This window comes from Passer montanus, unplaced genomic scaffold (genome assembly GCF_014805655.1).
Source record: "Passer montanus isolate IOZ18808 unplaced genomic scaffold, ASM1480565v1 scaffold79, whole genome shotgun sequence".
NCBI classification, from domain to species: domain Eukaryota; kingdom Metazoa; phylum Chordata; class Aves; order Passeriformes; family Passeridae; genus Passer; species Passer montanus.
Genome location: NW_024373145.1, coordinates 3,223,631 through 3,250,103, shown reverse-complemented (window position 1 = coordinate 3,250,103; position 26,473 = coordinate 3,223,631). Strand labels below are relative to the sequence as shown.

Genomic DNA, 26,473 nt, shown 5'->3' with positions numbered 1-26,473 from the left:
TTCTCAGAGCAGATGCATGCATTACCAGATGAAAGTGAAGGTTAGGGTTGGGTCACAATGGTTTTCTATGACTTCTGAAGCATCACCACCTTTTGGTAATGAAATCACCAAAACCTTTCTTCTGATTTTATTCATCTGTCTGGTTTTTTGGTTTTAATGAGGACTCTGATTTTTTGATATATCTGGTTACAGTACGTTTTTCCAGTCATGCTTTAACGTCACGAGTAACTGCATTAATTTTTGCAAAGTGCCACAACAAACAGCAACAACATTCTTTGAAGTGTGCATTACACCAGATTCCTAGAAGGATGAGCTTTTTAATAAACCCTGCCTTGCCACTTTTCCCAACTGTCTATATACCAAGCTTACCTGAGCAAATCTCTCTCATACGTACTTATGACCTGTCTAAGCTAAGGGACCACACAGACATACATCAAGCAAAGGTGAAAAGCCATTGCACATATAGGTAATTTTAATCCATTCCATTTTTAAATACCACAATAAATTTAATTTTCACAATAAATTAAATAGCCATATTCAGCTTACAAAATAGAATTACTTAGTGTGAAACCAGTATTTACAAACATTGTACACTATGTACATGTTTAGCTTTGTCGACACACAAGTATAGAAGAAAAAATTATTTGACCTTTTCTTGACACATGATTGACATGCTACAAGTGACACTATGGTCCATACAATAAAACAATAGTGCAAACTCACCACAGGAACTCTAAAACAATGTAGTTTGTATGAGATAAGATAGTCATTTAAAATAATAAGAAAATAGTACTATTCACTCTCATTGTAAAAATTCAGCACTGTGCTTAAAGTGCCAGTATTCCTTTAGCAATACATATACCAAATATAGCCTCAAGATTATGCTTTCTCACAGCTTTACAAACTTTTGACATGAATTTTTATGGCATAAACTAATGTTCTGCTTAGATCAATAAGTATGTCACATAAACACCACTAAGCAAGAGGAACACTGACCCTTTAACAGTGTCTGACTTTGTTTCCCTAAATACTTCCTTTCCCTTTATTATTATATCTTAAAAGATGCAACTATATTGACAGTAAATTTATGTTAGTTACTACTCTGTAGAAAAATTCGATCCCACCGTATATTTGGTCACACACTGCATTATGTACACGTATGCATGAAAAAAGTTACTTTGCTAATCATATCTATGAAAAGTGCATATTTCAGCAGAGACATCCTATTGCATGCCTCAGGTGCAACAGAAAGTGTTGTATGAAGTTTAGTTTAGGGCCAGTTAAATGTCCTCCCCGTGATCTGGTAAAATTTTTGATTAAAAGGATGGAAGAACTTGCGCAATTTGGTAATGACAGAGGTGTCCACTTCTGGATGGATGCGTCCCTTGCTACCTGCCAGGCACTTGTTAAAGACAATGTTAAATTGCAAGCAGTAAAACCCTCTGGTGGCATTGAAGTATAAATTGTATTGACTTATCCTCGGAGGAAGATTTAGGAACTTCTCAACCAGCTGGAGTTCTGGCAGTGGTTCTGTGATGAGCCGGTCTCCATCCACAATATGAAACTGCTCGATTGGGAAGTATTTTAACCACCTCTCCAGATGTTTTGTGTAGATGCTGGTTCTCACTGCCTTGTACTTAGTGTTCACTTCGCAGGTATTAGGATCAATTGCCAGCTTCTCAAATTTATAATAAGTTTTGTTCTTTCTTTCCTTGCCTTCCAGCACCTGAGTGTAATCAGAAATAGCTCTTGTGGTAGGTTCCCTGACAATGATCAATAATTTGATAGATGAGTTCATTTTGTAAATCCTTTCAGGTACTTCCTCGGTGATAAAATACGCGGGGCTTTTCTCAATTGTTATTTGATGAGGATAAGAAAAAGGCATTTTTTTCCGGTACCACTCAATTCCCTTGGCATAGTTTTCATCATTGTCAAAGAAGTGAATCTCTTGAGAAGCTTTGACCACTGCAGGGTGAAGGTTCAGCATCTCCAATAGTGCTCGGGTGCCTCCTTTCCGCACCCCAATGATAATGGCCTTGGGAAGCTGCTGAACGAGATTGTGCAGTCGAATTTGTTCCTTGGTGGCATTGCCCTTTCGAAATTCATGGAGCAGACCTCGCTTGAACTGCAGGGCTCGCAATGGGATTTCGTCCTGACCACGGGGTCCAAAACGACCATCAATGGGGCAGAGGGGCTGCAGTCTGCAAGCAAAATAAGAGGTACTTGTAAAAAGAGGACATTTCTTAAGACAAGTTTTATGTACAAGGGAATCATGCTTTTAGGAACATATTCAAATGTAATGTGATGTGCCCATCTTTCAACTCTTATTTTATTCTGCCAGTAGTTAAATAATTTGCAATTATTTTTTTAGCTGGGAAATTACTAACTTGTCCAGTCTGCCCTTTGCCAGCATAGGAACTATGAATACTCTTCTTGGGTCTTCTTGAACCTTGCCTAAACGTCCACATTCCTCCCATTTTGTGATGGGTTTGGCAGTTTTTAAGGCATTCTAAGACGAATTATATTTGGACATTTTGATCTGAAAATCTAGTTGATTTAAGTAATATCTTTCCCACACTTTTCTCATTCTAGCCTGAAGTCTTTCCATTGTGTTGATCCAGACACAGCTTTTTCAGTGAAGAGAAGGGAAAGGGATGAAAAGCAGATTTCTAAGCATCACCTTTCAACATTTCTCCTCTTTACAATATTTCCAGTATTTCTCTGCCAGTCAGAACCAGAATGTTCAAGGTTCTGATTCAGATAAGATTAGCAAGGTACAAAAAGACTGGCAAGAAGAGTTTTAAAAAAATAATTTTATTGCATTATTACATCAATGATTTTTTTATAATCAGTCCTGTATCCTCCCACTGAAGGGACTCCTCCCACTTATTTTTTGTTGTATTATTTCTTCTTTTGCGACTGCATTTTTGCACTATCCTTTTATCTTCAGCTACAATTATTTGCCCTCTTTTCTACTTTCTAATTCTTTGTTCTTGTATTGGATACCACTGGATCCAAGAAGTGGTTCAGTAAGAAAAATGTTAAAATTTTACTTCTACAGAACCTTGAATAAACTCTTCTCTCCACTCTCAAATCAGCACTTTTGACATTATACAAGACAATGTGTCACTGAAGATTAACTTGATGTGCACAGAGAGTTTCCAAGATCCAACAAAAAATATTATTACTAATTTTTGGAGCCATGTTCTCCAAAATTAAGGATATGTAAGAACAAAAGTTGTTTAGACAATTTTAGTGTGAGCTTGCTGTGCACATATATTATGATACAGTTCTTAAATTACCCAGCTGAATGCTATTATTTTTCACAGGACCCCTGCCTTAGCCAGTATGCCAGATGGGCAATGCTCATTAATAGCTGTTTAGGTATTCAGTATTTATTTTAGTTTCTCAGCATGTGGTCCCTCACTCATTTACTATACGTTATTCAAACCCTGCTTTCAGGACATAATTATTTATTTCTTTGTGGGTTTTACATCCATCACTGCTTGTTGGGGTCTCTAATTTGACACTGATTCTAGGACAATGGATGGCTGGGACAAAATAAGTTTGATCCCCGTGGCTGACCTGTTAGCTGCTTCCTTGATTATCCAGATACTGAGAGACATAGCCTGTCCAGACAGAGCCAAAGAAACAATCCATATGACATTTCTGGGTTCACATGGGCTCTAGATAAGTCCTACAAACTAATTAGAAAGTGTGATAAAAAGTGAGTTCCTGTTATTTCTTTTCTCAAGTGTCTACCTTCTCTGTCCCTTTCCTCTCTGCCATCTACTGAAAAAGCTTGCCTTGGTGGCAAAGACTGAATCATTGAAATACTGATGTAAACCTGTCCATGTTGGGGAAAAAAAAATAAATTAACAATGCTACAATTTGGTCAGACTGTGGTGCAGCCGGTGAGAGCCTTAATGCATCAGCAAGGTGGCAGTTAAAAACATAAGAAAGAGAAGCTGCAATTGCTGTCTCTGTTCTCATCCCACTCCTTCTGTGCATTTGTTATTTGTTTTCAAGCAAAGAGGATTCCACAACAGCAGTTCCAGACCCATCTCAACTAATTTTATCTCTTGCTCAAAAAGACAGCTAGCACTGTCTTCAGTGTAACACAACAGCTTGTCAAACAGGGTGGTTTCCTTTGAAAATAAATAAATACACAAGATATCCTCTAGCCTAAGGGAAAAGACTGGATGTTTTTAGAAGTCCTTTCTCAGCCTTTATATTTCAGGTCTTTTTACTCTTTTCCCCTGATTCTTCTCTCTCTAAACAACAAAAAAGTTGTTTTAAAAGATCTTCGCTGTGGTAAGTAAAGAGCAGATCCTCACAGTTTAATCCATGATGTAACTATTTACTCGTACATTGCAACATGTTAATATTCTTAATTGTCTGAGTAATTTTCCCTTTAAATAACAGTTATTTGCTAAGAAAGACTATATGACATTTATTATATCATTGAGTTGCTCTCCTAAAACAGGTAATTTCTCAAGCTGCTACAGTAAAACTTTACAATTATTCTTCTTGAGAGATCCCACCATAAGCCAAGTAATCTCCAGGAGCTGTATTTTTGAAAAGTTTCAAAACAGCTGAAGTAAGTCTGAGCAATTTTAATGAGCTATCTCACCTGACCCAGAATACTTGCTAATTTTCTTCCAATGGAGGTGTCACAGCAACAAAAGATTATAAACTTGGTTCCAGCAGGAGTATTTTGTAGCATGGAAATCAGATGTGGAGGCTCCTGGTACTGCCAATCAGGGAGTCAGGTAACTCAAAGACTAATCCAGATATGCTCAAAATTGCCACAGAATCTATCTGAGCTTCCACATATGAAGCAGATCCATGCACTCAGGAGCTGAAGGAAGGTGGCCTCCCCTGGAGGGAAGTGCTCATCTTATCAGATTTTATGACTCAATGAATCACATAAACTAGTGGTAATTTCCCTTTGGGCCTAAGGAAACTCAAGACACTGCCATTGGAGAGCCTAATATGAGGCTATTAAACATGAGCCACCCCCAGCTTGCTTGTTCAAATTAGATCAGCATAAATTAAGCATAAATGAATCTGGATTTCTTCCTGAACAATTAGTTATTTCAAAGTCTGTTGAAGCCACTTAGCATCCTTTTACTGAGAGATTCAACAATGATGAGGAAGAGGAATATCTCTAGTTAATTCATCTGTGTCTTGTCCTTTCTGGTACTTCTTTCTCTCTCTATTTCATAACAAATCCATACACAGGACTGCTTTTTAGCAGTGTGGTATGCTTCACACTGGGTAAAGCAAGAGAACAAAACTGAATTTTACTGCCATTGGCAACACTATGTATGAAGCCAGCGGAATTCATTGCTGCAGGAGGTCAGCGAGTCAAATACTGTGGCAAGATAATTTTATAGCCATCAGTAAATTCTATAGATGTGCAAGCATAGATAATAGGAGAAGGTTAATTAGACTTCATGCCTCTGAGCATAAAATATACTTTTGCAGGGACCAGTAAGGATTTCTGCCTCCATTTACTGAATCACATTAGTCTCAGTGAAGTTTCCACTTCTGAAGCATCAGAGACGGTTTGACCATCAGGGGAAAGAAGATATACATTCCAGGGCTTAATGAGCAATACATTTGGTCCTAGCTGAGTACATGGTCTCCTTCTTTTGGAGAGAATTTGAAGAGTGGAAGAAGGCACCCAGTGACCACCAATGGAGCCCACTGTTATCTAGCAATGGAGAGTAGGTAGCTGTTTTTGCTTTCCAAGCACTGCATATTCACACGGCATTGTGTGATAATTTTGAAACAAACTAATACTTTGCATCATTTAAAAGAAGGACAAGAATATAGCATTAACACTTGCAAACTGCCTACCTGCTTCTGGAAATCTTGTAGGCTTTTTTTCATTAATGACTTCTAAACAGCTTTCTTTATTTTCTTTTCTTTGTTGTGTTTGTTTGTTTGTTTGTTTTGAATGTGTTGTGACTTCGTGTAGCACCTACCACAGCAATCCCAGGCCATTTCAAAGCTGACAGGAACAGCAGTGTCAGTGCAGGTAGCACTACTGTTGCACTGTCAAAAACCAGTCAAAACTCAGCCTGGTCAGAAGTGCTGAACAGCCTTTGATTTTCTCTGCTGTACTTTCTACTACTCTCAAGGAAATCATTTGCAGAGAAAACCCACTTATTTAGCACATTCAGCTACAGAAAATGCCAGCTAATTAACATAGTTAAAATTCTCAAACCCTGAAGCAATCTTTCAAATGAAATAGTATTCAAAATTTGACGAGCTGCTCTGCAGGCTCATACTTAATTTTAACTACCACTGTAGCACATTAATTGCTTGCTCACAAATTTAGAAAAGGAGATGTATAAATACATCATAACTGTTTTGCTGAAACTAGAGGTCAATACACAGATGTACACAGGCAAAATGAGCTACTGTAATGACATTTTTACTGGATGCTAGTTTATTTCTTCTCTGAAAACAAGTGTCAGTGTGTTCAGAATACAAATGGACAAACAGAAAAACTTTGACAGGGATGACTGTGACTATTTTTTTACTCTCTTCTCCAAAGGGTAGGAACAAATAATGAATACCACATTAAAATAGCCAGTGTTACTGTCCTCCCGTACAAGTAGAGTCTAAGAAAAAAAAAAAAAGCAAACCAAAAACCAGAGCATGAAAGCAATCAGACCCTTGAAGCAGAAACTCAGACAATCTTAAGCCATTCTATGTAAGAGAGCAGCTACTTAATGACTTACCTATCCAAACTCCCAACTCTGGCAACTAGATATAGGAGACTTCCAATAGCAAGGCTGCCTAGCACAAAGAGCTTCTGTCTCAGCAACGCCTGCTGTTTGAATAGCATGGCCCTCCATCAATCTTCAGGACTTCTTCAGTCTGCAGAGACAAGAGCACATAAAACACTCATCAGAAAGTATAGTATTAACTACTGTAATAATACTATACTATAGTATAGTATTATTAAACACTGCAAGGCAGTGTTTAATCAGGTGTTGCAGCTGATTAAGCCACACTTGCAAAATCTTTGCAAAACTGTAAAATAGGTAGTTAATTTTTTAAATTTATTTTATTTTTTATTTGCTACCATTTTTCAGTCCCACATGGCAATATATTTGGGGTAGGATGATAATTCTAGGAATGATAGTTCATCTGTATCTACTATTAGTAGGGCTGTTGGATAGCCACAATGTAGGTCTTTACTGTAGAAGCTCATGTTGTAATAGGATATCTTGTTAGGTAAATATGTTTAGATTTTAAGCCTTTTGGAGTCAGAGTGAGTTAGATTTGAAGAGAGATTTAAATTCCCTGATGTCAAGTGAAGCTGCAGTAATGAGGAGTTAGGCTTGCAGGTCCTGTGTACAGTTTATGGAGGCATGTTTACTCTGTCTCTATGATTATTAGAGTGTATTCTGGAGAGAAATCCAAAAAAGATGTCATGATTCATGCCAGCAAGTCAACTATGGCAGAACTAAGAAGCAGGTAGCTGGAGTGGGCACAATAATGTTTATTTGGCATCAGTGTATTCTATCAGCTGTGTCTGTGCTGGACATCATGGTCTGTTCTGTGGAGAGCCATTTAAGCTCCTCACCTGCATGACACCAGCCTTGATTGTCACCTCAAGACCTGCTGGGACACAAACCATCACCTTTGAAATAAATCTGTCTATATCTCTAGCTTTTAGCAATACCAAACATATATTTTAATTTCTTTTTCTGATGGGCTTCAGAGACCATCTAAATCCCATAGTTGATCATTGCTTCAAATACTATAGTCATAGAGGCAGTCTGGAGTAAAAAGACGTGACCTTATGCCAAGAGGATTTAATCAGGAGGTTCCCAGCCAAGGCAGAAAGAAGTGCTGAGTAAAATGGTCTTTAGTTTGATTCTTCCTCAAATATTACATTTATGTTCTGGACTGGATTACATGTGTGATCTGTGCAGATGTCTTTAGGAGACTCAGACCTGGGATCCTAATATGTTCTTACATGAACTGAGAGGAAAGATAAGCTCCTCCTTTCAGAGCATAGTCAAAGATTACATGTTTTTTTATTCTGTACCAGTTCTGAGCTTTCTTGTAGATAAGCAGGAGAATTAAGTTTCAATCATTTCACTGATTCAGGAGGGGTAAAGCCACACCATTTACTTACCTACCTAAAATAATGCTTTCATCACCTAATAGTACAAAAAATAATAAATATAAATTGTAATAACCTGAAATATGTATTCAAAGTCTCATTCTCTTTATCAGGGAATATTTATTGTATCATGAAGCAGTTTGAACAAATAATTTTTTTCCAAATTTTGTCTGGACTTATTATGAACAACTTTTGATGTCAAGTTTCTTAGGTTTTACTACAGCAAAGCTTCTTCTGCACTGCATTTCCTTATTTTCCAGCCTTAGGATTTACATAAAGCAAGACTGGGATATATTATAAGCCTGAAAATATGTACAGAGGCAGAATTTTTGATGGGAGTGCAATATTTGATCGGCCACTGCTAAATACAGCCTGAAAACATTTCTTTCCATTTCTGGAAACATCTTTTTCCATTTCTACCCATGATATTAAATTTTTGGCCCAAAAATCTCTCTTAAAAATCCAGGATACATTCAGGGAGATAATACAAGCTGGAAACCCTTCCCAGTAGGCAGTACTCATGTAGCCTGCCTGCCCCAGTGCTGGCTGGGTTTAAAGGTGCAGATGCAGGACATTCCAAACTGGTTTTCTTCAAGAGTGGTTGAAGATCCTTTCTGAAGCACATTTATTTTACTGCTATAGAGAAAGCTTTCTAATTTCAAATCACCATCTCTTGATAAAAGAGCTATACAATGCTGAAGTTCTGAGTCTGACTTGGTCTCTAAAACACTTCCGGTGCAATAATAATAACTCCTTTTGCAGCCAGGTCACAGCTCAGGATAACCTATCATGCAGGATAACTAATCATACAGAATGTATTGCTTTTTATGTAGATAAAACCAACTCTATAATAAGAATTCCTAGATAAGATCTTTATTGCAACAAGAATAATATGAAACATAGAGTAAAAGGAATTTGCAATGTAAATAGAGAGACAGAAGAAATGTTACCATCCTTTAAGAAATAAATGAAGAGCAGAGGTACAGAGAGATTAAGTGATTTACTCAAGGTTACAGAGAAAACCTGTAGCACCAGTAATATTAAATCTGAAATAATTCCTTTCTAGTGCTTTAACTACATGGTAAACTTTAGCCTTTTTATAATATTCTTTTTTCCATAAAAATCATGCATAAATGAGGAATCCTATACATTGAACAAGGCAGAAAATATGTAGTCAAAGTTGAACTATTAAGAAAAATATCTGTGTCAATATGTTACTATTAATTACTCTTTTAACTATTTAACTTAAAAAGATCAAATAGAAGGACATGAAGAAGGGAATGAATTTTTGTAAGTACCAGGTTTTAAATCTTTCAGTGCTGCTCCTTCTAAATGAAGGTTTCACTTCAGTGCTACAACAATAAACTTTGTCTCTCAGAAAACATATACATATTCAGCCATCTATACATTAAACTAAAGTGCTTTCCATGTGTTCTCCTTTATACAGGCTCTTGGACCCCACTTCAGCCCTGCTTGCAAGCCTTAGTAAGGCTGTGGAGGTCATCAGGCCACAACAAAATCAAATTAATGACAAGCTGTTTCTTGAAATATATTCCACAAGGCCTCATGACCTTAATATGAATGTTTGAAATTAGAGTCAATACAAATAAATAACCAACCAAACCACAAAACAAACACAAACAAAGCAAATCAACCAACCAAAAAAGCCTCAACCAGCTCCAGTTTTATATTTGCGTGTATCTAAGTACGGAAAACTTTTCCACAGAATGACAAGTATTAAGCACACACTAGAAATGTAAAGATGACATTATTTATTTTTTTGTTTCATTTTTGTTTTTATTTTTAGCACATAGTTTAAAGGCTATGGAAGGACTTTTATTCCAGAGAGATGGTCTCAATAAAACTTTCTCTAGATGTTAGTTTTTTTCTTGAAAAAAACATAGAAAAATCATATTTTGACTCTAGAAAAGGCTACACCATGCAATGTATGTACTGAGACAGCTCTGTGTGCAAGAGGAGAAGACTGAAAAAAACATTTCTATTTAAGACACAGAGTTAATACAACCAGAATGTGATTAAGGTGAAGCTCCCTAAGGCGAAAATGTTGCTGGAGACTAACACAGCAACACTTAAATGAAACGGAAAGAAGAAATGAAAAGGAAGAAATTAAAATTCTGGAAAGTATTATCAGGTGAACAAAGTTTCCTGTAAGGAATGCACACTTTTAAACTTTACAAGGAGCTGGAAGGCAAGATAAAATGTAATCCAAAGTGACAAGATTTTTAGCAGTTATTTCAGGAAAATATGGGTGTTTAAAAATTTTTGTTCTCTTTTAGGGACAAGAGCTGAACTGTCACAGAAGCTGCTGACCAGTGGGAGGAGGGTTGGGAGAAAGCTGCAGGCAGAATTTTCCCAGTAGCTGAATGCTGAATGTAGAACTCCCACCCAAAGAGATGACAGCACACTGTTGCACAGCTCCAGTGGGCTTACATTAGAAATATCTATCTTGGACAATTTAGTTAAATATGCATACAAGACAGTTTGTTCCTGGCTATCTGAGAGTCATAATGTTCAAGGAGCAACACAAGTAACTGAAGGCATGATTTGTAGAAATGTGTGAAACACCAGGTATATTTAAAAATGTGGTTTGTAAATTCTGTGTAAATTAAAAGTAAAATGTGGTTTTGTGATTTCAGATGTACTTCTGATCTGAATTGTTAGACTGACATGGTACGGTTCAATAAAGAAACATGAGAAAGTAGCCTTACCAGTCTATTGATGTGAATGCCTCATTTAACCCTTTTCCCTACATTCCCATTTTGCTGGTGAGAGGATCAGGGTTACTGAGTGAATTGCCCAGAGAAGACAGTACAGCTGCATAGAACTCTGATGATAATACCAGCTGAAAAATAGGTGGACTGTTCCTGACAAAATTAAGGGATTGTGTATAAAGGTAGATAGTGGGTATGCAGGAAAAATAACATAATTTTTTTGTGAGCTGTTGTAAAAGTTAGTTTTTGGTTCAAGTTAAGGGAAAGTCAAACGAGTAGGAGAAAACAGGAGAAGAAGCATACTAGCAATGATGGCATTACTGATAAAAATCTGAATTGTGCAGAAGCACAGAAAAGAGAATCTGCTGCTATAATCACTTATTCTAAATAAACAGACAATGAAACAAGAAATCTCCAGGAACTTGTTTGCAAATGATCAAAGGAAAATTTTTGGACACATGGGGCAGACATGAGACTATGTTATAGATAAATGAATAGCATGTGGTTGATGGATGGAAGTATAAGAAACAACAACATCCTTTTTTTTTGCAAACAGGCTGAAGAGATGCAGTCCTGATAGAGTTATGTGATTAATCAAAATGAAGTACAAACCAAAGGCAAATATGCACAAAGGAGGCTGGAAAAATAATAAATAGGATGTGGTTTTTATTAGTATTTATTGGGTTTTTAAATTTTTTTTTTAAATTTTATTTTTATTTTTCACACCAGCAGGGGTCAGCTGTTGACCAACAAATATTTGTTGTCATACACTGCAGAAAGATCTTTGAGTTTATAGGAGATTTAAATACAGTAATAGGAAACAAGTCAGGGAACTTGTCATTGGGAACGTTTACATTATGCCTCTTGAATGTTAACTACAGTTTCTTTCATTTCTCACTGTCACTAAAATTCATACAAATCAAGCACCTGGAGTTTTTCTGGAATATGAAATCAATGGTGATTGGGAAAGGAGGGAATTTATGCCTCAAACTGTGTGCATCCTCACCAGCTCATGGTATTAGTCATGGTCTGCCTGGAAGAGCCAGTCATATTACTGCTCCTGCTTCTCCTCCAGGTCCTCCACACTCCTTTTTTTCTGTCTCACTGCTAAGGAAATTCTGGGCTAGCAGTAAGGAAAAGATACAGTGCTGCTGTGCTTTTTCCCCAGGAGCCTGTGCTGTAGTGACTTCCTTAATTGCAACAGAACTCTTGCACCACGTGAACAGTATTAAAGGACTAGAATGATCATGATAAAACAGAACATGATTTTTCATTAGAGAGAGGATTTTTCATTCCTAATAGCATTGAATGGTCTAAGAAGAGACAAAATGCTTCCCTTTTTTGACACAGTAAAATGAAATAGATAATGGGAACTGAAAGAATTGAAAATACCATATATTTTAGGGAATGATAAAGTGCTGACTCTGTAGAAAAGGAACTTGGATTTTTTTTAAAAAAATCCTTAATGTTTCTTATTTTAATATAAAAAAGAAATTTAATTCTCATGAGTAATTACAGTTTTTAATTTTTTCTCTATAGCATAAGCCTGAGATGGGATGAAATAAGATTAATGCACACTTGCTAGACTCAGGTTTCAAATAAAGAAAAGAAGGAAATATTACATGGAAGAAGATCACAGATTCATATGTGTCCCTGTGTACTAGACCTGTCCTTTTCTCCTCATTACTCATATTGACTGAAAGAGTGGAGAAGAAAATGTCAGCAACGCTGGCGGAAAACAATAAATAATGCAGATAAAATCCAACATAAAGATTTCCTATACTGTTATGCCACAGCTGTGACAATAACCTAAAAATACCCTTTTTTTGGGTCAGCTATTGTAGATTTTGACATTTAGGACTGTCTTTAAGCTGCCCTTGAAGCCGGTTCTTTGCGTAAAGAAGTGATGAAAGCCTTTCTCCAGAGTAGTTGCTGGACTCTGAGACCACCCACAAAATCAGCATCTGTATGTGGATACTAGATAAGAATACATATGTTCATTTCTCAGAAGTTAGCACACCATGGTGCTGAAAGAGTATTTGTGACTCATAATTCCCCATCGGGGCTGGATTGGGTAGCCAGATATCTGTGTTCTCTCAAGTCTATACAGTGGTAATGACTATTTATTTAGTCCACTGCCCACAGGACATTTCACTCCAGACACATTGAAGACTCATCTACCCATAATTGTGCTATCTCTAGGAAGCTGCTGTGTCAAGTGACAACAGTACAGAAGGCCATAACCAGCTCTTTATCACATTCCTTTCTCAGCCTGACCCTTCCCTTTTTCTTTTTTTCTCTTTTGCACCTCGTTGAAAGACATTGAGCAATATGGTGTTGGGAAGAGAGAAACAACTCAAAAGCTTGCTATTGACTTTGTGGTGCCCTGTGCCAAACAGATCTGCTGCCAGATTGTCAGAGCAGTTAGGAATCTCAGGCGCTTTGATGCCCTTGAGGTCTCAGGCACATCTGTTTAGGAAAACTGCCTTATTGCATCTGAGCCGGCGAGGCGGGCGGCTGCCTTCTGCTCAATGATGGCTGGGTTGCCATGATCCACGCTTAGCTACAGTGCTCCAGGAACATTTCCAAGCACATAGATCTTAATAGGACTTATTAGTCCAAAATACAGATGCCTGTCACCTTGCCAGCATCCTGAGTATATTGCCTAATACTGCTCTTCATACAGCATGAGATTAATCTGATAGGGTTGGCCCCTTTCTTTGGATTAATGGTACTCCCCCAGCTATTTCCCTCCTTTTCTTCTGAAATTATCACCTTCCTGAAATGATCATCTTCCTTGTCTGTTCCATTTCTCAGGAATGGTGGAGCTGATGACACTGAGATAGAAAATCCTGTGGAAATGCAGTTATGGTTATAGAGAGGTTATAACAGATACTAATTTCACAGTCTTTAAAAGACAATACCAGCCTTGTTTCTTCAAGACAGCACTAAAGCAATGGTGACCAAAAATAACAATAGTACAGGAAAAAAGGAAGTTGAAGAAAAAATTCAGTGACATGGAAGAGGGAAGCAATGACTGCAAAAGTCATAAGAGAAATCATAAAAGAAGGCCAATAGTTGTGTCATGCTAGGAATAAGCAGTTGCTTTTCAGCTCTGGGAAAGACTTAAAGAAGAAGATTATGAGTCTTCTGAGAAAAAGGTAGATATCCAGAGCTTTCTTATTTTGTGTTTCATTTAGGATCCAGTCCTCATCATGAACAGTTTCACTGTGTTGTGCAGGATAGAAAGGCAGAGGAGTATTGCTTAATATGAATTAGTGTAAAATAAAATTACTTTTTGTCACATACTAGTAATTTTGAAATGTTCTTTTCCACTGCTTAGAATCATGTCCATAGACAATTGCTCCTTTTTTTTTTTCCCCTTGGAAAAAATTACCCTTTCCCAAATAATATCACATCTCAAATAAGACATATGAAAGGCTGTTTGAACATTCCCTAATTAACTGAAACTGGCAGATAATTTAAATTAAATTTCTCTTAGATATAAGGCAAAATCTATGTGGCCTTCTGCAGCTTCTTGCAGCTCTGTTTTCTGGTGACTTCCTTTCAGAAAAGCAGCAAAACTGAACTAAATTCAGAGCATTACTAGCAGTTAAAAGCATTGATGGGAAAACTAACAGCAAAAACTTAACTGAGCTGCAAATATATTTTGACAGTACACTGCACTTACAGTAAATCTGCCTCAGCAGATTTTTGCTCCTGGCTTTTACCCCCCAATGAGAAAAAATACCATTGCATGAGAGTACCCTCCATGCCTCTTTGCAGCTCATATCTTTATACAGTGCATTTACTCATCTCATTTCTCCTATTCAAACTCATATTCTGAACTATTCCAGTGCTGATGAATAGACATCACACTGTCTAAGATGGAACACCTACTTTGTTCTGATTGGTAGCATCTCTGTCTTTTACTCAGACCCTTAATCTGAAACATGATCAGCTCAGACTGGTCTCTGTATGCAGGCTAAATTTCATAACTTCTTTGTCATAATTGTCCCAAAGATTCAGTCCATTACCCACCTATATGTCTAAGCTTTTCCTGTGTGCTCCCTTCACCATTTTATTCCAGCCACTGCAGTGGTCTTTTCTCTGCCCTTGAACAATGTACCCATGCTTCATTCATATCCATTCTGAACAGAGCCGCAAAGGGCATTCTTCCATTCCAGCTCTCTCAATACACCACTTCTGTCTAGGCACCCTTTTACCACCTTCCCACTTTCTCTGTCATACCTTTCTGTCTATTTCTGTGTCTGCATATCCCACGGGGCTTCTGCTGGAAGAACAGGGACAAACAGAATTTAAAAACTTGACCCTGGAGATTGTTATTTTTCAGAATGCAAAGTCTTGGTACTTCCCCTGTTAAGTCCTGACCACAACACTTCCCTCAGAAGCGCTGCCAATTTTAATGTGGAAATCTAAGTGAAAACATTAATGACAGTTTAGACAAGAACTTGTTAGTGGTCCAGTGTGGGAGGCAGACCTATTAACAGCTTTTCCTGAAAATGAAAGAGTTGGGATTTTCTGCTGTGCATGTGTTCTAAGGGCAAATCTTACACTGCTGTATTGACCTGAGTGACAGAATGTCACAGACATATTATATGAAAAATCCTTTTGCCAGGATCTTTTCTCCTGAGAAGCTGGGAAGCTTCAGCTTCTCCATGTTTTGCTGCTTTGGAATATGATTTGGAGAATTGTTTACCCAGCATGTGAAATTGTTTTTACTTGATGACCAATGACAGCCACCTATGTCAAGGCTGTGAGCAGTCACAAGATTTTGTTATTCATTCCTTTCCATTTCTTTCTAGCTTCTGATGGCTCATTTCATTCTATTCTTTTTAGTATAGTATTAGTATATCATTTTAATATAACATAATAATATCATAAATCAGCCTTCTGAAACATGGAGTCAAGATTGTCATCTCTTCCCTCATCCTGGGACCCTCAAACACAACCACAACAGATCAGAGATCATTTGGGTGGAAAGGAAGGGGGAAACAAGAAGAAACAGCTTTTACAGTGTTGTGGTATTACAGAGCTGCCCAGTGCTGGAGAGCTCCCCATAAATGAGCTCTCTGGTCACCAGACAGTCCTCTTGTTCTGGCACAGCCCATTCATTCATTTTCCTCTCCTTGGGCAACCTGAGCTTCGGCAAATATTACAGCTTCATGATTTTAAGTTCTAAAAAAAGAACATAAAAAGTCAACTGAAACATCTTTGCACATACATTACTGATAGGTTTCGGACTCAAGCAAATGCCAGCAGAGAGGTGCGTGCTTCTGATCTTTGCTGGCCCTCACACAAGGAAAGTTATTGAAGGGCTGCTGGCATGAGATGCATCCTCTCTCTGTCTCTTTCTGAGCAACTTCTTAGAGAACACTTTTCAGCATACTATTCATGATCCTTATCTGATTTCATGTTAATGCAGTTTGATTGTCTTGATGAACTTGGGATTCGTGGAATAGAGAGGATACAATCCTTTCTTTGTGGGTGCTTGTGACTTAGTATCACTTTCCTAGAGATGTGTTTTTTAAAACGAATTTTGATTTTTTCCCTGATCCATCATAACCACATGGACTCTTCATATTTTTGGATATACACATATTTTGCCTGCATGGTAAAATATGCTAGAAATCCTGCCACTAGAAGCTGTCACTTGTTTGCCACACAGTTACTGGTGAATCAGTGAAAGAGACAGAAGGCATGGATCTAACGAGATTAAAAACTCATGTAGTTTATCCAGAAACTTGAAATAACTGGCCTATGCAGTTCACATTTGTAAGGGTAATTACTCAAGGTATCTGTGGTTTGGCTTTGCTCTTGATACTCCTTTACAGAACCTACAACCTGATACATTTTGGGATCAAGGGATGGCTGGAGCCTCAACCCTGACTATTAAGTCCAAATATGGAAAACTGTAAAATTACAGTACAAATTGTAACAATTGTAAAATTACAGTACAATATTGCACAATTCAAAAATATCTTGATTGGGTGAGAATTAACCTCAGAATATCTCAGCATGTTGTCTACTTGGTTGTGAAACATACAAAACACTTCCTCATGTTCTAAAGGACCTTATATTTAAAGAAACTGCCATATGAATATACAATAAAGTAAAACTAGTTCTGTTTGTCCATGAAAGCATAGTTCCTAAAGGGTCCTGCTTACAAATTGTACAGCTACCAGAGTGAGTGACATCTTATGTATGTCTCAACAGATGGAAGAGTTGATCTAATAATGAAGAAAACAATACTCACAAATAATTTATTTGTCATTTGGTGGGGGAAAAGAAGAGTGAATAATTTATATGGTCAATATTATTCAATCATCAATAGAACTGGTAGAATAATTTATACATTTACTTATGAATAATTTATTCATCAATTGATGGCAGGAGAAAATTAATGAAGTAAACAACATTCACATAACACTCAACAGGCTCTCAGAGGCAGGCAGGACAGGCAGGGAGGAACTGGGAGAACGGATCCCTTTTGTTGGGATCAGAGCACAGGGGATCACCAAAGGGCAGCTGCCCCTCAAGTGACTTCTGCAGCTTGCTGGTAGCAGTGACCTTCTTTCTCATTTGCCCACCCTCATAACAACAGATCTGCAGAGGTGCCCTGAGAGCACTGTGTGATTTCTTTACTTGTTTGGTGACTGTGGGAAGCCGGGTGGAAATTCCTGCTCTGGTGTTCCACCACGTCTGCTGTGACGGCTCAGGGCAGACACTGCTTGCTCTGACATATGGCAGCAGAGGCTGGGGGCCCTCCCAGCCTCTCAGCAGCATGAAACTTGTCATGCAGCTGAGAAATGTGCTGGGCTCTGCTTGTGTACTCGGAGTAGGAGGCAGAGGGTTTCCCTCAGGAAGCCACAGGACACTATCTTCTGGTTTTGGTTAAAAAATCAAAACTCCAAGGAATCTTATAGAAAACCATATTGGTTGTGTAACTGAATTGTGCTGTGCCATAAAATCTATTGCAAATTGCTGACATGCAGAGTTGAACACAACCCTTTTGCCCACCATATCGCTTCAGAATGTGACTTGACATGGCTGTGATCATCAAAATCATTTCAAGGCAAATCTTACCTGAATGCAACTTTTAGATTTCTTTAACTTAGAAACATCTTTCCAATGTGGCTGTGTATGGGGGAGGTTTCATTCTATGTAATTAATCCAGAAACACCCCACTGCCTTCTGATAGCATTCACTAGTTTGCTCTGAGTTTGCTCTGCTGTCATTGAATGAATCCCTAAGAAATCTAGTCTGAACATTAACCAACAGCCACAACAGAATAATTTTAAAACAAATCACCTGGAAATGGATTTTTGTGTTATAATCACACATTGAAATAGCTGTCATAAAAATATAAATATAAAGTAGACATAAGGATGTGAGTAGAAGCCTTTTTTTTTCTGTTCTCAATGTACTAAGTTTAATGGCAAATATATGTGTAGTTTGGGATGAGAACAGATGCCCTTTATGAATAGACTAAGTGGAGGAATCAGCTGGTTTATGTTCTCCTGTCAACTCTCACCAGGATTTTTCCACTCTGTTCCTTTGTTAGCTATAAACTGTAACTACTGAAAATCAAAAAATGAGGGAAGGTTTATGAATTATACACAGTCACAGTGTATTAGTCATCCATGCTCATCCTCTTGGGAGACACTGGAGGAAAAGCTTTGAGCAATTTCCAAATTTTCAAATGTGTTCACTATGTCTTTATCTCATTCAGTTTTTGATATGGTGCATAAATTATTTATTTGGACTACCATTATTTTGTTAGCTTGTGTTGTCCTCTGGCACCATATCTGCAGAATGATATTCATTTTGCATTTGCAATGTACTAAACTTAAAAGAAATCAGTTCATTCTTCCTCTATTCAGCTCTCATGCTTCAAAATTATGTGAGAAGGACTGAGATGTGGACAGAATTCTTTTTGACTTTGAATCTTCATTGCTGTTTTCATCCTGCTGTTTCACAAGAGGATGTAAATAAAGCTAATTTAAGAAATATTTCTGTTTTCTTCTCTGTCTCCGTCTCTCTCATGGAAGAAGGAATATGAAACAAATTCTTTAACACCATTAGAGCTCAGTGAATTATGTGCTTTGCTAGTTAAATTCAGAGATGGATCTTTTAAAATATATTTTAAGTCTGTTACCTTCAGGTTAATTATTGAGGCTGTCTCATAACTTCCCAGCTGCAATAACATCTGAATGGAACACCTTCTCAATTACTTCCCCTTACCACATACAAAACAGAGACTAGTCCTTTTTCACACCCAAATGTACAATATTTTCTTAAGCAAATGTTTGTTATGATTGACTTCCTCCTTTGTTAATCCCATAACACACTTATATTCTTTCCTACCATCTCTCACCCTGCTCTGCTGATATAATTACCAAGTAGCAGGCTACCAGGAAAATTTCCATTTAACAATTTATATAGGTAGCTTTACATGTAAAAGAATGTGATAATGCACTGGAGCCAGATCATAGCTTAGCCTCATGGAAAACTTTGTCCTCATTGTTTGATACAGGAACAGACACAATTACATCAGTCCAAAATAATTTTGCTTCTGCTGGAAAGCACCACTGCAATGCATCCCTTTCCTGCCCCTCCTCAGGACTCTTTGACTGAAGCCCTCTTGCAAAAAAAGAGGATGATCTAGTGTGAGGGGGCTTATGGTCATTTCTGTCCAGCTGTGGTTCACCTGTGCAAAGAAGACCTGGTAATATCTGGTCAACAGTCCCAGTCTGTGAGGAAGTAACCATACTGAACAGCTGGCTGGGAGACACTGTGATGGAGCTGCCTGTGCTTCAGGGCAGTGGCACATCCCCACCTGAGGCCCCAGTCAGGATGGAGGATGGATGGCAGTGCCACAACTCCTTCCCCTGTGCTGTCAGCCACTCAGGCAAACAATCTGCTCCCTGGCATCTCTGCAACAGGGCCCATTCTCTGCAAATACGAGATCACAGCCTTGAATAAGGAAACAGTATTACAGCATTTCATAACTCTATGTTGCTAATGTCAGCTATGGACTAATTCACTGATGTCTTTCAAATTTCTGTCCTCTCTGCAGGTTCACTTTAATCTCTCAGTCTTTGAGGATACTTCTCTCATGATACTATGAACATTCCTGCTGCTAACTAACAACTTTACTTGTTTTTAACTATATTTGTAGGGTTTGTGTGCATTAATATACTAATGTCCTGTATTACTTTCTTGAGCAATTCTTATTCTTGAGAAGGGCAGGCACTTTTAGTCTTCTGTGTTTGAGTAGAATTAATGTATTTAGTAGTTCTGTGGTACAGATCACAACTAAAAATCCAAGCAGGTGTGATTATGCCATTGCCCATGTTGTTACTACGAACAGAACCAAACATCTTGAGAGTGCACAATGAGATGAAGTACCTCTTACCTCCAAGTTAATGGTCCTAATGTTGTCTCTTTAATAGTTGCCTAACAGACTGTCTTTGTAGATGCCTTTATGTTGTATTAGATGAAGCAAGGAAGTCACTAAATTCTGTTTTATAAAGCACATGTATGAGTAGGTAAAGAAAAGTATCATGGAGTTGAAGTTTAATATAGCAGAGAACTTTGTTTTCCAGTTTGTCCTTCCTCTTTGTGTTTGTAGAAGGTTTATTTATTTTTTCTTTTTTTTTGTCTCTGACAGGTGCTGTTTCAGTACCCTCACCCGCTAAACCTGCAGAAAACAAGCCAAAATAGTATCAGCAGCAGCAGATTTATCAAACTATGGCATATCAGAAGAACAATTCTCATGGTCCTGGAGCAAGGCATTCAGGCAAGTGCAGGTGTCCTGCTGATTTCCTGCTATGGGGTGACTGCTGCCTGCTGCTCGCTGCTTCTCCCCAGTTTCCTGCTGATAGGAAGCAAATCCTGTGGAGAAGATGTGAGACTTCTGCCCAATCCACCCACTCTCCTGGGACACCAGGGACAAGCCATACAGCTGGTAAGACCCAGGGAGAGGGTATTTCTCTGCACCTGCCCACCCTGAGATCCCTAGGGGCTCCCTGTGCTATTTATATCTTCAGGTCATGGATTTCTACATGGACTCTTAGGCTAACCACATAAAAACTGTCACTAAGCCTCATTCTGTCTAACTTACCCCAAAAGGTTCCATTCCACATGAGTTTATACAGTGCCCAGCTTCAGGATTTATTCACACTGCTGTTTGAAGAACAGGGCTGAGTAAAAAGATACCAGCACTCGATGCACCTTCACACTCCTTATCTTCAGCACTCACAGCTCTAGCAAGGTCTGTTGGAGAAACTAGATGTACGAATGTATTTGTACCCTTTGATGCACCAGGCAAAAAAAAAAAAAAAAAGGAAAAATATCGTCTCTTTTATCTCTAAGAATGCTAAAAGTTTTTGTCCATCTATGAAAATGTCGAATATTACTTTGAAGTTAAGTCTGTAAGCTGAATATTATTGAAATTCTAAAAAATGACCAGCATTTAGTCTTTAGTGTAAATGTAAAAGAAAGAAAAATTAAACCATCGCTCCAGTTGTCTCCAGCCAGTGAGAGATGGCTCTGCACAGGGCTGAGCATCCTGCTCCTTCCAAGGTCACTGAAGGGGCCAGCCCTGGCACACAGAGCCTCTGCAAATGTTATATCTGTTATTGCAGTCTCTGCAAAGATATAAATGTTACACAACAAGAACAGCTGCTGGGCTTATCCCTTGAACAAACAGAAGATAATGCAATTGAGTTTGCTTTTGGCCAAGAAAGGTCTGGCTTAATGCTTTAGACAGAAATGTGGATCAGATATTTCACACCAGTTTAACACCTGGAATTCTACAGCAGGCTCTAGCCACTATGTTGCTGCATTCCTACACATTTCCCTGTAGTGCCCCAGTGTCCAGGCCTTGGGAGCTGCAGTGCTGTGAGAATGATGCAACCTCTCCTGCTTGTAAATGTCTCTCAGGTTGCAACTTTGAAAAGACAAACTCATTCTACTGACAAGTTCTTCCTTTGTTCAGGATAACCATTTTCTTCCACCAAAGCCTTCCCTTGCCAGCCAACAGGAGTAATGGAGCTGAGACCTCTGCTGTGACTCAGAGTGCTTTGAGCTGTACCAACCATCTGCCTTATAGGAAGGCAGATCTGTTTCAAATTCCCATAGAAGAACAATACTATTATTACTGCTAATTAATAGCAGGCAAGGACACAAACCCATTCCAGATCAAATTAAGTTCTAATCAAAAAAGTCAGCTGTGATTTCTAATTGATTGCATTTTAAAATCAATCAGTTGGGTTGTGTGTGTTTTCTTCGCAAGATTCAACAGCTTACTGACGCTTGTCTTTTTAGGCGGACTGAGATTCAAGCAGAACTGAGAAGGTTTCTTTTTTTTTACAGTGGAATTGACTTTTTAAATGGAAGATCTATTTTAATTAAAATTTTAAGTGAGATTTGTCAAGCTCACATTCCTCTGGAAGTTTACTATGAAGCTATGTGGAAAGAAAGATGCTCTATGTATTTATTCTCTCCCAAAAGGCCAGATGAAGTTAAAATCAACCTCTGTGCCTGCTAGCACATACAGACCCCATGGGCCTCCTAAATTCCTGCTCAGCCAAGGCTGTTTCAAACAGAGAAAAGAAAATATCATCACCTCTCTTCATGATGGCAGATTAGGTTTTCCCTGGTTCCCTCTCTTTGAGAATCAGGCTCCAACATAACATTTATGGGTGCTAAAGATCTGAGAGGATTGGTCAAGTTTTAAACCAATAACATCAGCACTCCAACCAAACAGGGCATGATACAGTTGAGTTGGTTCACCCCCATCCCTTCTGTGTGTTATATTAAGATTTTAATTTAGTGTTTCTGGCTTTCCTTTTGCCCAGATTTCAGGGAATAGTTGTCGAATAGCATTTATCTGCAATTGGCCATGAACATTCAGAATTAGGAAGAAGGACATTCTATGCAACTCCTTGATCCAGACTGTGACCTTGACAGCCTTGGGAAGTTACAATAGTATAACTAAAGATATTGGAGTTAAATCTTTGATGCTAGAAAGCATCTAAGCTGTTAGAAAAGTCTAAGTTCCTAAATTACTGGGCTCTGGGTATATGACTGTATTTGAGAAAGGCTAGTAAGGAAGGGATGTAATGTGGACTAAGCACTCTGTATTATGAAGTATGAATGAACAAATCCCAAATGACAACAACCATGGATCAGAGGAAGTCAATACCATATGACATACAACAGTAATGCAGGTAAACATGTCGCTGAGTGAGCTTGGAAAAACAGGTCAATATTGAGCCAATGATTCATCAATATGGAATAACCATAAAAATTCTGGGTTTCAGTATCAGAACACAAAGATTTTGGTTAAAGACACATTATATTAGTAAATAAGCCCCAAACAAACAAGTCTACATTTCATCGAGACTGAAAAATCAGATTTATGTCTTGGGCAGAACCAATATCAACCCCTTTGGGACTTAGGTAATGGAAGGAGTATCTTACACTGGTGTGTACAATAATGGAGAGGTCACTTTACCTGGGACCCTGGACAAATGTCTCTGTCTACAATGTACATTTTATTTTCTTATAATTATTCTTCATGTCACCAAACCACAGTTACAGTTGCTGGAGAATCAATGTATATGTCCTCCTTGATATTTCCTTCTAAATAGGAGGAAGGACAGAAGCTGGGTTTGGTGTGTTACGTTCCAGTGTTCCTAACCAGGTCAAGTCTGTGAGTTGAAGGCCATACTTCTGAGGGACACTACAGTGCAGACATTCTCTAACTTCAGTGCAGCTCTGAGACCGACCCTCCAGAATGTGATTTTCCACTCTGAGGAACATAGCTGTCAGTCAATAACTGGTCTTCTCAACCCTTGCTTTTAGGAGAAGTGGAAAACTCATTATATTCTTCTTGCACTCTCTCTGTTTTCTTTAACTAAATCATATTTGCCACTGTAAAAGACCTATTGATTAATTTAATAGATCTTTTGCTCTTTCTACAGATTAACATCTTTTTATCTCACTTTTTTGATGCAATCTTCACTTTAGTCTATTTAAGCATTCTGAAAGCTTTATAGCATTTTTGAACTCTTCATTCTTTTGTCCCTTAGGTAGCACCCTGGACAGGGGTGAAATCACACAAGCACTCAGCAACTACCAGCCACAAACAGGGCCCTTCCCCCTAGAGTAGTGTCTGGTGCAAAGATGACAAGTGCCAAAAGCACTTGTCACTCAGAAAGCTGACATCAGGATTACTGGGCTAAAAGTTGACTCCAAACCCCAACAGGGATGAATAGGAATACATAAAATATTCTTCTTTTTATAGCAGAAAAAATTCTGACTCCTCAGCTCTCATCTCTTCCGTGGCTAGAGCCTTGGGAAGTCAATCTGAGTGTGAAGCTGCAATAAAACCGGAGGACTTCAGCAGAGGCAAGGGGTAGACAGCTAATATGCCAGTGTGATAATGTGGTGTGTACAGCGTCGAGGCAGGAAAACCAGGATGCAATACTTAATGATACAAGTGTCTACTCAGTTAGTGCCCTCAATGTCAAAAGCCTCACAAAAAAATGTATAGAGACAGAAATCTTGCTCCAGAGCCACTTTCCTCCAGATATTAGTGTTAAACCATGACCTATCAGTGTGCACTGTTCCCATTGAACTGAATATTTAAGCTTTCTCACAAATTTCCCATCTGCATAGAGCAATTTGTTTGTTGCTGTTTAGACATGATTGACATAATTCGACAATCTGGCTTATTAGCTTGCTTTGTAACTATGTAAAATGCTGACAACGATTATCCCAGTTGACTGAGGACATGCTTCCTGTGACAGAGTAAACAAATGCAGTAAAGGAGGCTTTTTTCCAAATGATTGCTCCAACCCCCTAATGAGACTGCTAACTTATTTCATCAGGGTTGCACTACACCAAGTGTCTTAATGAATCCTCAAATCACAAAGCTCTGTTTCCTGAGCCTGAGGTACAGCAGCTAGAATTGTATGCCTATGGACTTTTCTCCTGTCTTTAGCTGCATGCTGCATTATAATGAACCTATTTATTATACTGCCTGCAAAAAAGACATTTCTTTAAAAAAAAAAGTGTTTCAGAGACTTAGTTTCAAAACCTACCAAACTCCTTAGAGGAGTGCTTCCTCCTCCTATAAATCAGTGCCTCTTAATGGAAAGAACATGATGAAAGAATGAATAATGGTCAGTAAAAAAAAAGGATAAATCAACCTGATCATTAACCTGCTTGCACAGTAAATTCTCTGTGCTCTGAAGGCTGGGATTTAAGACAGTTTCTCTAAATCAAAGGATTCTTATGAATCCTGTTCTGCAGCTCCTTTCTATAAGTTATGTTTGGGTAGTCAATGACCATGTGTAGGGCATGTTTCTCAGGTGTTCATAGATATCAGCAGTGATTTATTTGAATAAAATAACACATGGTGTTCCCAGGAGAAAAAATCATTACTTGAGTTTTGGTGCATCTAATTACAGTAAGTCTATCATCCTCACCATCTCTTCTGACTATCCAGGGAATTGGCAGACTTTAACAATGAAGAAGAGAGTGCTCCAGTGTCCAATTAAGGTTTTCTTTGAGGATTAATAAATCATGTCTCATCAGCCTCACTGACCCAGAGGTGTTAATCTTCACCTTATCACTCTAATCTTAAAGCAAAATTCTGCAGATCAAGAGTGGCAGAATGGTTGAGTTAATTGTTCCATTAGGCTGATGAAGTCTTTATATCAGTATCCAATAATACACTATTCCCTAAGCGTGTTTTGATGCTTTGTTGCAGAGCAGAAAACAAACAGCAAAAACAACTGCCACAGCTATTTGGCATAGGTGACCAGTAGCTTGAGCTCAATACTCAGCTCTTCTGCTATAACTGAGCTGCAGTCACATACTGGAACAAGGTACTGAGAAGATGAGAAACAGCCAAGAGAGGTTTTAGCACATCTAAATGCAGTTGCAAGAGGAAACAAATCATGTAGTCAATAATGGAAAGAAGACTTAACAGTTATCTGCCCTGTAAACAATATCCTTGATTAGAAGACATAAAAATTCTCTTTTATTTAAGGGCAAGGATCCAAGTAGTTCACTGCAAAGAGTTTTTCTCACTGACAAGTCTACAGTAATCATGGAGAGTGTGGCAAATTGAGTTAAAATATGCTCCTAAGCACTACAATAAATTAGAAATCACATTTTAACTTGTTTGCAGCCTACATTTATTTGCTCTTTTTTTAAAGTAATCAGGCAGGTTAAATTCTTTTGTCACGAACACTCACCAAAAGTACTGAGCTTACATTAAAAATCCATTTAATAACCATTACTTTTCGAACAGTTCCTTCTCCTGATCTGAGTTGGGCAGGAAAGGAAATGTCAACTGATACCTCTCAGGGTCACATACTTCTGTGCCACTGGACAAAGAGAAAGGGGGACGGGATCAAAGCCAGAATAATTTCATGGGGTTGGTAGAAGGAAAAGGAAGAAGGGCTGGATTTCTAAAGGCTTTTGAATGCGTGATCTATATTCCTATTCACACAATATTTGCTTCCATACATCTGTCTTCTTTTCTTCT

At 38.2% G+C, this 26,473-nt stretch overlaps 1 protein-coding gene across 5 annotated transcripts in view; it reads right to left on the bottom strand.

The window, feature by feature from the left end:
• Positions 1–439: 439 nt before the first annotated feature.
• The window catches only part of HS3ST5 (heparan sulfate-glucosamine 3-sulfotransferase 5), a 191,773-nt gene continuing 165,739 nt past the window's right edge, over positions 440–26,473 (bottom strand). For 4 of the 5 annotated variants that reach the window (XM_039731605.1, XM_039731603.1, XM_039731604.1 and 1 more), the window contains 2 exons: positions 6,756–6,894; positions 440–2,201 (listed from right to left, as the gene is read on the bottom strand). In XM_039731605.1, the coding sequence (XP_039587539.1) occupies positions 1,271–2,201; positions 6,756–6,862 (1,038 nt within the window). In that variant the 5' untranslated portion in view covers positions 6,863–6,894 and the 3' untranslated portion in view covers positions 440–1,270. Of the gene's footprint in view, positions 2,202–6,755; positions 6,895–21,031; positions 21,140–26,473 lie in introns of those variants that run through there. The other variant, XM_039731606.1, reaches the window with a different exon arrangement.